At 39.6% G+C, this 14,011-nt stretch overlaps 1 protein-coding gene across 6 annotated transcripts in view; it reads left to right on the top strand.

The window, feature by feature from the left end:
- The window catches only part of TTLL5 (tubulin tyrosine ligase like 5), a 137,976-nt gene that overhangs the window by 38,082 nt on the left and 85,883 nt on the right, over positions 1-14,011 (top strand). For all 6 annotated transcript variants that reach the window (XR_004082624.1, XR_004082625.1, XM_031064178.1 and 3 more), the window contains exons 16-24: positions 1,289-1,402; positions 1,773-1,864; positions 2,473-2,535; positions 3,460-3,498; positions 4,438-4,583; positions 5,561-5,852; positions 9,815-9,935; positions 11,522-11,668; positions 13,836-13,927. Coding sequence is in view for 4 of the 6 variants with exons in the window: in XM_031064178.1 (XP_030920038.1) it covers positions 1,289-1,402; positions 1,773-1,864; positions 2,473-2,535; positions 3,460-3,498; positions 4,438-4,583; positions 5,561-5,852; positions 9,815-9,935; positions 11,522-11,668; positions 13,836-13,927 (1,106 nt within the window). In the remaining 2 variants the exon portion in view is untranslated. The remainder of the gene's footprint in view (positions 1-1,288; positions 1,403-1,772; positions 1,865-2,472; positions 2,536-3,459; positions 3,499-4,437; positions 4,584-5,560; positions 5,853-9,814; positions 9,936-11,521; positions 11,669-13,835; positions 13,928-14,011) is intronic.

Here is a 14,011-nt window from a genome sequence, read left to right as displayed (position 1 = left end):
CTGCCTTCTCATCCAGATTATCTTTTCTCTTATCTTTTTAATCAGTTAGGCTTATCAAAATGTTACAGCTGGTACCTGCTATATCTGTTTTATCTTTGGATTTTTCTGTGCCAATCACTGCAGTATTACCTATTCTAGTGGAATGCCTGTTGCTTTTGCTGTTGCTTCATCTGCAGATTCTGAGTAGCCGCTTCTCATTTCTATTGAAACGGAGAGAATGGAATTAACTTCCCATAGTCTTTACAAATAAAGATGCTTCCTGATCTTGCCGTGGATTTTTTGGTCTCTGAGCAGTATGGGATATTCCCCTGGACTTAGCCACCTTAAGGTTTCTGTCATGTTTTTCTCTTCTTTCTAGATTAAGGCTCTCTGTGCATTCTTTGCTCAGTATAGAGCTAAAATAAACTTTTGAATTTAGTAAAAGTGCTTGAGACCTTCTCAGTAGACTCTTTTGGTGCTGTTTTTGCAGATGTAGTTTATCTAAACTGAGCCTAAGATCATCTTAAATGTACTTGAGAGCAAGTTCAAAGATTTTTCTTGCTTGGATTTTAAAACTTAATAATCCTGATGATTTGAAGACATTTTGAATTCCTGTTCTTTTGTTAGAATTGGCCAGGACTGCCCATCAGGTTAAAAATAAGCTTAGTGACACTGTCTGCAAATTATTGCTTATTTTTAAAATTTTGCATATGTATGCAAATTTGCATGATGTATCTGTGTACATCTGCAGGATGTGTCTGTTAAGTGTGAGAAGTAGCAAGTTGAAATTCAGCAGTATAGCAACAAAAGAATAACAGGTGGTGAACTTTTTCTTGCAACTTTTATCTCACCGGGGAATCACAGTTCTGTTGTTCTAGTATGGCAACACAGCTAGAACAGAGAATCATGCTTCTGGTACCACTGATGTGTGAATCCAAATGTATTTGGGTTTTGTGAATGCTGACTCCAGTGCCCCTTGGGTGAGGATTTTCCTGTATGATGTTCTGACTTTGCTGCTTTTGCTATGTCTCCTGTTTTTCCAGAAGGGGCCAGAGGTGTAAATACTGGCAGTGATGCCTGAATTGTGCCTCCTGTGCTAAAATCTAAGAATCTGAGTACTCACATGTAGTGACGTCTGGGCTGTGAACTCTTCAACAGCTGGGGTTTGGAGTTGTGAATTCTGGCTGTAGTGCTCGTGCTCTGAAGTGTAGATCCTGCTAGGAATGGGGTCCTGGAATTTGAATGTAATTTTTTTTAATATGAAAATTGAGAGAGGAAAAAAAAATCTGGATTCATGTTGTCTCTGCAGCATACCCGTCCTCTGTCTGCTGGCGATGCTGAAGTGAAAAGCTCGATGCCCTTAGGCAGGGAAAAGGCAGCAGGAAGGCACAGCAGCTCTATGCTAGGCCTCTCCATGGAGGAGGTAAGGAGGCTGTTAAATAGCTTTTATTTACCTTGGCTTTCATGCAGTATGTGGGGCTATTTGTTTAACAAATAGTGAATGCATGTAAATGAAAAATGTGACAGAAGAAGAGTAATTTTTGAAACAGAATTTGAGTTTTACTGCTCGTATTGCCCTTGCCTCAATCATGCCAAGCAGAGATGTGCTTGAAGCAGTGACAGACTCCTTCAGAATTTAAATGCAAGACAAAATTCCTTGAGGATATCATTATCTACCCAGTCCATTTGCAGGACTGAATAGTCTTGTTTTCTGGAATTCAGAGATTTTTGGAAGGTTTATTTTTCATTGTTATCTATTTTGCTGGCTATTCTCTATTTTTCTTTTTAATCAGATCAAAGTTCTTCGGCGAGTGAGGGAGGAAAATGAACGGAGAGGAGGCTTCATCCGGATATTCCCTACCCCATTAACATGGGACCTCTATGGGTAAGAATAAAAATCTGATAGGATGGCACTGATGTTCCGTGTTGAGGGATATTTTTTGTTAGATATATGTAGATCAGCTATCTTGGCATGTAAAAAGTTGTATTGAAAGTTTTGGCAAAGTTTATTTTAGCCTTGAATATTCTTTTTTTCTGATCCCTTGTTTTTATCAGCTGCTGCTTTACATAACTGCACCCCATGGAAAGCTCTTGGACATTATTTCTGGCATTGCTTTTCTGTTAGAATAAATGTGTCTTCCTTTCAGATTTTTGCTATCTACTTTTACATCCTCAAGCTGCACACTGTCTGCTCTTGTCATTAGGCCATAAATGCCATATAGGACTCACTCCTTCTGAAAGTTGTGCTATATTACAGTTTTCTAAGTTTATTTTTCCAGTCTGTAATGTTTTCTCAGTCTCTTGCATCACCAGGAACTTCAGCTGAGAAACGATAGCTCTCCTCCTTTGGTCTTTTCTGTTGTGGTGCAGCATGTTGTCTGAATCTACTTCTGGGATATTTTTAGAAGCCATTTATTTCTGCATTGTGCTGCCTTTCATTGAGTTGAACTCTGTCTTGATAATCCTGTTTGGTTTTTTTTTTTCTTTTCCTAGATCTTTTCTAGAGCACAAGACATCAATGAACTACATGTTGGCTACACGTCTGTTTAAGGACAGGTAGAAAACTTCTCTGTTTGGGAGAGAGGTAAAGGGCACAAAGAGTACAAAAAGGATTGATTCCTCACTTATCCAATGTTATAAACGCAAGTCTGGGATTTATAGGAGTGCTGATAATTGTGTGTCTCTTCTCCAGTGTTCCACTGCTTGTTGGTCATATATTTATGTGTTGCTCTTCTGAAACCAGGGGCAAAAAGGACAATACTCAAAAGGCATGGGAGTCATTGGAGCACTAATATTACTATAGACATGAAAAAACTTCAAGCTCTTAGATGATTTTTTCTCTAAGCCAAGTGGTCCTGGCTTACCTTTTGTTTCAAATTTCAAATCACATTAATGTTTGTCTTTATGTACAGTAAGCCCTGAAATTGACTTCTCCAGTGGTTTGCTATCCCTGTGTCTTGATCTGTGCAATCATGATTTCATCATTCTTTTTTTGGGTGGTGGTTGGGACAGTTCATGCCACTAGCTGAGCTTCCACTGAGAGTTATATGCAACGTCTTTCACTGTGTGTTTAATGCCCTTCCTTCTCAACAATTCTTCTTGTGCAAATTTGAGATCCACTATGAAGTAACTACCAAGTGAAGACAAGGTGACTGAAGGAGGAGACAGTATTTACAGAAGCACTTCCAGCATCAGTGCTGTACAATTTTTTTTCTCTGTGTATGTTCAGGGATGTGTCTAAAGAGTTGTTCTAAATGATGCCTTCTCCAGCTTAAGCCAGACAAATGCAAGCATCAATTGTAGTACCGCTGCTCAGGGCTCCTCTTTTGGAATCCTTTTTTTTTTTTCTTCTTTGAGGTAGAACTCACAAGTAATTCTGTAAATCTGGTCTTTCCATTGTACATGTGAAAGACCAGGGAGGCTTTTTAATCAAGGCTGATCCAGTGTGGAGAGTAATTTTTGACCTTTTTCTCTTTGTAGGAGCAAGACAAAAAGAGAATTCATCGCTGGACGATCCCGGTAAATAGCTTCTTAATTAAATAATTTGTGCTCTGTAGCATTTATTCTAACTTTAGATTTCTTTAGCTTCATCTTCCAAGTTGTGAGTCAACACCTTTTCTACCTGAAGTCCATGAAAATAACTTTAGAAACATAAATACAGTGAAAAAAGAATATACCCACATGTGGAGAGCTCATGTTTTCATTGGATCTTAAAATTTCTCCTGATACACTTCTCACTTTGGTATTCCTACCATATTGGTAAGCCTCATCATTGAGCTCCCTTGAAAGATCTTGTAATGCGCAAGGATTTGGACTTCATATACCCATATATTCACTTTGCTAGAACTGAAAAGATAAATGAAACAATCAGCATTTTCTGTGCTTGTTTCCACTTATATCATGGGGAGCACTTTTCTGGATTTTTGTGCACTGGCGGGAAATTGTTACTTTTGATATTTCCCTTCTGGAATCTGGCAGGGCTGCTCGTCCCTTGTCTTAGGTAGAACTTGTAGAAAGTTTGGCATTTTCCACTTTTCTTACGTTAAAATGCTTATATCTGATCAGTGAGGAACAAGCTGTCTACATAAATGGTTCGGACAACCAGATTGTTGTCAATATGCTCTTTCCATTCCCCTTCTCTATTTTGTACTCTTACAATGTCCTCTGTTAATTGTGCCCTGAGCTGTTGCATGATGGGCAGATGCTGCTCAGTCATGAAAGCCTGACACTAGGTGAGTGTGTCTTGGGGCTTTAAGAGGTGATGTTCTGTGGAGTACATGCAAGACTCTCTTCAAACATTTACAGGCTTAAGTAGAGCAGAGTTAGACTGATGGTAAATATTTCTTTGTATATCAGCAAGAATGTTTCTTGAGAAGTTTGATCTACTATGTCTCTTGTGTTATCAGGGAGGGAAAGACAAAGGGAGACTGAGGGATATCTGTGTACTGTGCTTCCCAGAGCAGGTCTCCATGGAAGGCTGGATAGGAGGATGGAAGTTGTGGGCTCTCATGCTCTCTTTTATGAGAGGAAGCTTGTTTCACTGGAGTTACGGAAGCGGCGGCGGTACCATGGCAAGGTTGGGGCAGCACAGGCAAGAGCATCAGGTATGCGTGGCTAGAGTTTTCAATGAGCAACTGGTCAAAAAAAAGGCAAGCAAAGGGCTTTTTCATTTGAAATGTGTGTGAATGGGGTTGTTCCATTTCAAATGTTAATACTTTTCATTTCATTCTAGTTCTGAGCTTCTTGTTTTAGTGCCTTGAATTTCATTCCCACCTTTGCACACTCACATGTATATGATTAAAGGTAATCAGTGCTTACTTAGAGATGAGCTCGTTTGTTGCATTTTGGGTAAAGAATTCAACAGTATGTGTGCCTCTGTAATTCTTCAGCTTTTCAGAGAAAGATGGGACCTTTCAGATTGATTCTCCTAGACAGCTGTGACACTTAAGCTGTTGGGAACAGAAGTCTTTTATCCAAGCTGGTTTTGGAAAAACTTGAAGGGTACAGAGGTGAATGATCCCCACAATTGACTGTTCCTGCCTTTATATAAACTCTAATAGCTGTGTGATACTGACTGCAGTAGGAGAGATTTGATGTTATAAGATGATTTTTGCTGCTGTGTTAAGCTATATGATCTTTATTGGCACATGTGGAAGTTTAGGTTTTTGTAGCTTTGTTTTATTTGACACACAACATATAAAAATTAGTGTGTGTATATATATATCAAATATGGGTGTAGATATGTCAGTATGTATGTAAGAATCAGGATAAAAATATAGGAAAATGTCTTTATCTTTTTGATTTTGTGTGGGCGTTCTTTTTTCATTTGTAAGGCTAAAACAAGAATCTTGGTGTTCTTCTGTATTCTGTAATATTGGGAAAATGGGCTTCTCAACTGATGTACAAGATGAAAGACAGAATAATACAGAACAGTCATACTTAAGATGGTGTTCTGAAATGGCAGTGTTCTGTTCTCCTAGCAGAAAGGACTTTGGGGTAAACCAAAGGGTATAGGCAGTAGACAGGCGTCTCCACTTTCTTTTTTTCTTCGTCAGCGTAAGTGATTTCTCCTCTACCACAGGCACATCAGAACCAACAAAGCTGTCCCTCAAGTCAGACACAGAAAGTGAAGAGGAAGAGGAGATGGATGAGGATGAAGGTGAAGATGCAGATAGAAGTGTTTGCTCTCTTTCGGACGGCCAGGTGAAAAACAAGCCAACGCTCTCTGACTCAATGAAAACTGCTTGTAAGGAGAGGTTACCAAAAAAACATAACAAAAAAACTGGAGATGGAGAAAAGCTGTTTCTGCAAAAAACAGACTCAAAATCTCAGTTTAACTTGCTTCAGATTCTTCAAAATCAAGGAAACTTGAGGTGAGAGTTTTCTGCGTATCGCCTCTAGTTTTGACTTGAATCTAGTGCGGGTTTAAATATGGAGGATGCATGTTATGAATGTGAAGGGATAAGAAGACTCTAGAAAAGGGGCCTGGATTTTTGTCTACCTGTGGGCTGCCTTAACACCTTGTTGGCAGAGAAGGGAGACCATTGCCAAGTCTGACAGTTTACCTGAGTTCCTGACCTGTTGGATCAGTGTAAAGCGTGACCCTATAGTTTCCATTGCTGTTCTTTAATCTGATGATGTAAGCTGTTCTTTGTCAGCTCAGGCTTCTAAAATGCCTCTTTGCCTTAATGCAGGATGTCTGCTGCTGAATTCTAATTTTTTTTCTTCTCATTCTTTGCATTTGCCAAGAAGTGGTCATAAATATATGTTAATTATCCAGGAAGGGTTGGATAGGAATATCTTGGTGCTGTCTCTCCATAAAATTAGTTTTCTCATTTTGTGCTTTTATTTTTGATGATAGAATTTTTGCCTCTGGTAGTAATCTTTGCTCAAGGTCATTGCCTTCCGAGAGCAAAATTAGCAACTAATTTGAGAGTGACAAATTACTGAAACATCTTATTGCATGTTGTTGAGTAGAACGGTGTGGAATAGAGTATATTCTGATGCACGACTCTTTCTTGGGAAAAGAGATATGTACTGGAAGAGATTCTATAGAAAAACATCAAGCAAGGTTTTAACCAGATGTTTTGAAATATGATCCTCCCCTTGAACGTGGGTAGCAAAACTGTCTAATTGCAGATGGACAGAAAGTACAAAAAGAAAGGATGATCATGTATACCTGAGTAGGAAGACTTTACATCTTCTAGACAAGAAGCAGCATTATGTTTTCTGTGAAAAATGTCCAAAGGTAGAGAAAATGTTTCTTGTTGTTGCTTTCTTAGTTTAGTTTCTGGGAGAAACTATGAATTATTCAATGGCTTTGGGGATTGTTCTGATGTCTAATTGTGGCAAGGACATTTGCTGCTGTGACAGGGAAGATTCTGAAACCTCTTTTGAGGATAAACATAGCAATGCTGTGTCTATATCTATATATATTTAGAACTGATTCCTGCCAAGAACATAAGCTCTGTCTGATGTTCCTGGCAGAATCTTGCTCAGCACCCAGCAGTGTTGGGATTCCCCACAGAAGGGTATAAGGCTTGTGGTGACCTCTTGTTCTGAGACTGTGCTGGACTTGGCCCCATCTGGGATGTCATTGATGTAAGCTTTGCTTATGGGCTTAACAGGCAGAGAAGCTGAATAAAATTTTCATCCGAGGGAAACCAGGCCCATTCTAGTCAGTTTTTGTATGTGGTAGGACTTTTCTCTCCTTCAGTCAGCCTAATGAGGAAATATCTGCCTTCCACACATTGGGTACTGGTAAAGAAATAATAGTCAAAGAAAACGTGTTCCCCCAACTCTGCCATTCCCAAGGAAGTAAAATGAAAAGGAAGTTACTTTTTCCTGCATTTAAGGCCTCAGGTTTCAGTATCACCCCCACAGAAGGAGAGGCAGTGTTAAACTCTGTAGTTTTTAGTCATAGAAGTATCAGGCGCCGGCCAAGACCTTTATTATTGTGCTGATGTTGATAATGGGGTCTCCTTATCAAGCACAAACCTTGAACTGGTCATGAGATATTTGAGTTGTACCTAGGCCAAACCTGACAGCTCTAGAAAGCCGAGGTGAGAGCTTTTTCTGATACATGGTGGCCTGATGTAGAGAGTATCAGTTCTCAGCATGGATTCAGAGAGTTCTCCCAGTGTCCCACACATGGAGAAAGAAAGGGTAGATGTAGTGATTAGTAGCATGCAGAGCTCAGAGGTGTTACAAGGCCTGCTGTGCATTTTGGAGTTCACTGATGTTCCTGAAAGACAGAAATTGTAACCATGTGTAGTTGTTGCAGTTAGCTATTAACAGGACGTGCACTTGTCATTGTCTTAGCCCCTCTCTGGCCCTGTGTGACCTTCCAAAAGCATCAAAAGTTGATGATCAAGCTGATACATGGATACTTGCAATGTATTTTATTTTAGCTTCAATTCTTACCTAAACAGATGCGTTGATCTCTCTAAGTGTTGCTATGGTATGATTTCTGTGTAACACTAACATAATGGTCCTAAAATTTTTAGACCTATAAACCAGAAAGACTTAATTACTGCACAGAGGTTTTTAATAACATTTCAGGGGCTTGTGTACCTGGAGTCATAAGGACTATATAAGTATGTGAGAATATTTGTTAGAAGCAGAATACAAGTAGAAAAAATATGGTGAGGTTCCTCAGGAATTGGTCTGAGGCTGATTATATAATCAATTCAAGAATGACGCAAAGTGTACAAATGATGAAATTTGCTGATGGAAAATATTTGGGAGTTATTACCATGAGAAAAAAGTTGTGGATTACATATGAAAAACTGGATGACCTCGAGGATATAAATAATATAACTAGGATGAAATTCAGTACAAAGTACAACGGGATCCTTATAAGAACTAGTAATTTACACCAGAAGTTCTGTCAGCTGGGTGTTCATCAACTAGAAATTAATTATAAGGAAAAATATCTTGCATGCTGGTTGATCAGAGGAAGTTTGTGAAGTCCTAGCTCATGCATGCATGAAAACACCAAATGTGTTCCAGGGCTTATCACTTGACATACTTCTGAGACTTCATGTGGAGTATTGTATCACCCATATTCATGGAAGGCAAATTGTGAGTGGAACACAGGTGGAGGTGAGCTGCTGGTCTCATCATGTCACCATTGTGGGTGCTTTTTTAGGAGACACTGGCAAATGTGGATAGTTCACACTAATAAAATGAAAACTATGAAAGGATGTAACTTAACCAAAACATTCAAGGTGGGAGATCTGTCAGGGATTATATTTAAGTTACAGGCCAATGTTGGAGAAAGAAAAAGCAATTATAAGCTGCTCATAAGTGAAGCTGGACTGGGTAGTAAGAGAGATTCCTATTAGAACAGTAAGCTCTGGAATAATATTTCAGGAAAGTAATGGGCTCAAAATTCTAGTTTAAGATGAAACTTAAAATTCTACAGAGCATATTAGGACACTTCCTGTGATAGAAAGAGAAATCTGTTGCTGACACTAAAGCCAATCTGCTGCTATATCCTTATGAGAAGCTTCTAGCAACTGTGGGGAAAACAATGAGGAAGAGCAGAGGCTGGGAGAGCAGAATGTTTGAGGATAAGGTTTGGACCAAGAGGACAATGAACAGAATTAGGCAGAGCTTTCAGCAGTTTCTCTTACAACAGATGCATATACTAAAGTGGCTACTATTGTGAGGGAATGAGAAGTTGTGTCCCTTCCAGTCCTCTCTCAGTTCATGCTTACAGCTTCTCAACATGTTCAGCCAGCTGCACAGCAGATTTTGCTGATGTTCCCTCATTCCTCAGTGGTGCCTTGCTCAATGAAATTTGGCTTGTATCCCTGAGCTAGCAGGAGAAGAGCTCACTTTCACAGATTTAATTCTTTCATTTCTAATGGGAATTACAGGGCCTTTGTTATAACTCTGGCACCAGTACCAAGCCCTTTGTTTATTTTATGGTCTGTTGTTGTGGTGTTCAAAATGTTTGTGAAAACAGAGGCCCAATAGAGTCTTGAATTTGTTTTAAAAATATGGTTTTGCTGATGTCCATGTTACTGGCTTTTAGAGGAGAGTAACCAAGGCTGTAAAAGACAGGAAGAACATTGCATTTTTAGAATTTACCCGAGAGAGTGTGTATTGTCTTTTGTACCTCCTGCAATACCTACCACCCCATCTTGGTGAACTGAAGGTCTGCTTGAAAATGCTGATGGGGTGAAGGGGTTCTCCTTTCTTTGAGCTTCAGCATTAGTGCACTTAGGAGGACCTTGCTGAGTGTACTTTGTTCATAAGCTGTGCCTGACTGCTGTAACTCTTCCCATTCCTCTTCTGAAGATAACTGGTTGATTCTTTTTGTCCCCAGCAAAGTACAAGCTCGTGCAGCTTTCTCTGCCTATCTCCGCCACGTTCAGCTCCGATTGATGGAGGAGGCTGGCGAACAGATCCAGAATCCTGCCTGGGCTGCCAAAGAGGATGAGCAAATGGTAAGAAGCTTTGTATTGGCCAGACTGACAAGCCAAGTAGGAATCTACCTTGAGAGTTTTGAAGTCAGTTCCTATTCTTGCAAGTACAGAAGTCCAACTGAGATGGTGGTTGTTCATCTTTGTCTAGCTGCCAGTGCTGTATTTTTAATATACTGATGCAGTAGGACTGGTAACAGACCTCAGAGCAATGATAGAAGCTCTTAATGACTAGACTCTGTTGACCTGCTCAGATCTCTGTTGACCTGTTCAGGCTGCTCAGATCTCCTGGTGAGATTTCTGAGCTTACCTGCTCTTGAATTCTTCTCTAGAAGATTCTTTGAGAGTACTTGTCAGGATCTGGTTTGTGCTGCATTAAGCAAAGCCTTCATCTATTCAAGTACAACAGGTACCCAGTGAAGCTTTTTCTCTTATGTACTGTTGTAATATATCCAGACATCTGTGTTTATGAACCTTACTTGCATTCTAGATAGAGGAAATTAAAGTAAAAGCCACTGAGAAGAGAAAGCAAAAGTGATAGACTTTTCTAGGCAGTATTTTGAAGTCCTGTGTTTGATATGTATGCATTTTAAAAAGCGCAGCAATTCCAGATCCTTTCACAAACCTTCCTCAAAGAGCTTTGTACAGTAGGCTCTTGAGCTTTCTGCATATATTCTCACTGAGTGTGTTGCAGGGAAAATGTAGTTCAGAGATAAAGTTGTGTGTCAAGAATAATCATTCAACTCAGTGGAAAATGTTACCTCTGCTCTTTCCAAGTGGAAATTAAAACAGGCTTTTTGAGAGTCACTTTGTCTGCTATACTGTAAAGAATAATGTTTAAAATAACAGATCAAACCAGCCTGGAGTAATGGCAGTGAGAGGCGAGCTGTGAAATCCAATAGTTTGGCTGTGAGGCTGCTCATTTATGCATTAGCAGAGCTCCTAAGCAAAAGCAAATCCAGAGGCGAGACAGAAAGGGTTCAAAACACCCACAGGATGCATCTTGCCTTAGGATCTGCCTTGCCATATGTTTCCCCCACCAGAGGTCAAGCAGACATGGTGAGGGACTGGAATTACATGGCTGTAGATATCCAGTGCTGTGAAGAGGATGTGGCAATAGTATATAGATGAAAAATGATGAAATGGGGCTATCCACTGTAGTGGAGATATCTGACCAAGATCCCCTTTCCTGTGGTACTGTTGAGAGAGTTTTATGTCAGTGCACTTTCCACAGGCTGCCTTTAACACATTGCATGTGGGTTTTTGAAAACATTCTCATAAGATACTGGACTTTACAGGTGTGTCACTGCATTTTGCTGATTGGTTATTTTCTTCCTTTATCTGCTATGCTTTTGAGACAAACGCTTCCTAAGTGTTCGAAATTCTGACTCGCTTCAGGCAAGATACACCACTGTTTTTCTCCCCGACATTGCATTTATAAGGCTGTATTAAAAGTACATATTGCAGAATGCTTTTGCCTGCCAGTTTCCGCTCATTTTCTCAGGACCGTGTGTTTAGTTCCTGCCAGTCCTTAGCTGCTATAGTATCTCTATTCTCTTCTCCCCACACCTTGCAGATGGCACGTTGTTAACTCGATGTCTTGCTTGCAGGACCTCATCATCCGCTTTTTGAAGCGAGCTGCCAGCAACATGCGTCCGTCTCTGAGGCTGCTGCTCCCCAGCCGTCATGTAGGACTGACGGACAGGCGGCGCATCCTGGCTCGCCAGCTGGGCGAGTTCATCATCTACTACAACAAGGTGACTTATTCTTTTTGAAATTGTTTCTTTGGTCCCTCTTTTCTTCTTACAAAGTGTTTCGTGCAGGCTGTTTCAAAGACACTCTTCTGTTATTTACATGATCTGCTTGCAGCTGTGCATCCAACAATGGTAGTTTGTTGAAATTGTCAGATAGACAACAATATTATTACATAATACGTGCAGGCCAGTAGTTATGTGCATAAAAAGAAGTGCTGAAATGAAGTGGAATTTAACTGGCAGTGTGCTTTTTCTTTGCCTTCTCTTTGATTCTAATGCTTTGTAATGCCTCTTCCCACTTCTTATTTTTATGGGGCTTCTTTAAAGATGTTTTATACAGAACAGCATGAAATATGTATTTTACTATTTGCTTCCTTTACTATTTACTATTTACTGAGGGACTGCTACATATCTATAGTAATGTGCTCAGCATGCTTGGTGTAAAGGAGTTGTGGGTCCCAATTTAAATAATTTTCACATCTTTAGATGTAGGTGGTGTTGTTCTTAGCATAGTGATTTCAACCTAATCTTCGTCCTGCAAGGACAGCTTCCCCTTTCCTTTGCCCCCTAGCATTTCTTCAGTGTTAGAACAAGGGTAATTGAAATTCAGCTTTTGGAGGCAGCTGTGCAGAGACCTTCAGGCTTCCACTCCTTAGGAGAGGATGTTCACTTATGTTGCCTTGTCAAAACTGACATCTGGTAACTTGATCTGTCTAATCAAGGTTGGTATTAAACCAAGTCTGTTCCAGGGAGTGCCTTGTATGCCTAATGGTCGCTGAAGTACTCTGTTAGGAGGAACCACAAAGCACTTGGGTGGCTTTGTGGTGAGTGAAGAATGCAGCTGCTTTGGATATTATTTCCACTCAAATTGTATTCAAACATTAGGATTTTCTTCTAACTCTTGAGTAAATTTACAAAATAAAGCTGTGTAACTGGTAATAAATCAGTGCATAAACATATTTTCTCAGTTAAAACAAGTGAGAACACGTCACTTGAGGTTTCAGAGCATATGTATTTAAGCCCTTGAGAAACTGTTAGGCTGTGAGGTTTTTTGATTTTGCATTTCAGCATACAGACTTCTTTCATTGACTTGTAACTTCAGATTTAATATGAATAGATTTAATATAGTAAATGGCAAATTTAATACTTGTGATTGTATATCATCTATAATGACACAGAAGAATACAACTCCAGCAAATTAAGTAAAACCCATTGCATGTTATCCAGACATTTACTTAAGTAGTAAATGGTAAAGATGTCCCAAACTGGCTTTATCTTACCTGTCTTGAGTTATGTTTTAAAATATGTATCTGACCCTTTTTTCCTGGGAATGCTTAGGGTAACAGCAGGAAGAAATGAAGTGGAGGTCAAGTCTGGTGAGATAAAGTTTTTAAACTGGTACTGGTATTTCAGACAGGTCTGAAGGTTTTACTAATGAACAGACATGTCTGTATCAATCCAACCTCTAGTGCCAACCTGTTCTACTGCTGTAAAATAGACTGTTTGTATCTGAAAACTTTCTCCCATTTTCACCCACAAAGGCTTACCATTTATTCCAGTATATTTCACTGTAAAAGCACATTTGCCATAGGCTGTGCTGTTTTACTTTCTTAGTCTTTGCTAAAGCAGTGGGGTTTTGGTATGTGTACAAGCCCTCAATTTCCTGCTTGACAGAAGAAATTAACTCAAGAGAACTACTAGTTTATAGTAGAAAATCTGTTGATTTTTCTACAGACATCCTTCAGTTTCTTTAAGATTAATTTTATACTTTTTCCCTCCTATCTGTCTACTTCTGGGGCAAATGCATTGATAAAAGCTGTTTGGAGGAGCTCTGTGACAGGAACAACAAAGTGGAGAGGGGACCCAATATCTGTAATGACTGATTTAAATTCTTTTTTCCCTTCCATACTTCCTTATGTTCTAGCAAAGAGTGTACTTGAAGGAACAGCACAGATATTTGAAGACTTGATCTTTTCTCAGCAAATCATTTGTGTCAGGTGGAGGAGTGTATGCTTAGGATGCTGTCTCTGGGGCTCTCCATATTTATTCATGTTGCTGTATGTAGCAATGTTCTTTTTTTCTTAGCTCCTATGGAATTGGGTTTTGTATTCTGGAAGCTGTAGCTATGCCATGGAACATAGAGACACTTACTGATACTACTTCTTAACAGGAAACAGAGCTGATGGTTCAGAAACAAGCAAAAAAGGAAGAGGAGGAGGGAGTGAATCCTCAAGATTTTGAGAACTTCATTGCCAGAGCAAGGTAGGAATAGATTTTATTCCCCTTGATAAATGATCTTTCAGCCTTGAAGCATTGTTCTAGAGATGATTTGATTGATCTAAAGCC

Source organism: Geospiza fortis, unplaced genomic scaffold (assembly GCF_000277835.1).
Source record: "Geospiza fortis unplaced genomic scaffold, GeoFor_1.0 scaffold54, whole genome shotgun sequence".
Taxonomy (NCBI): Eukaryota; Metazoa; Chordata; class Aves; order Passeriformes; family Thraupidae; genus Geospiza; species Geospiza fortis.
The sequence above is the reverse complement of the archived record's forward strand: the minus strand, read 5'-3'. Positions and strand labels throughout refer to the sequence as shown.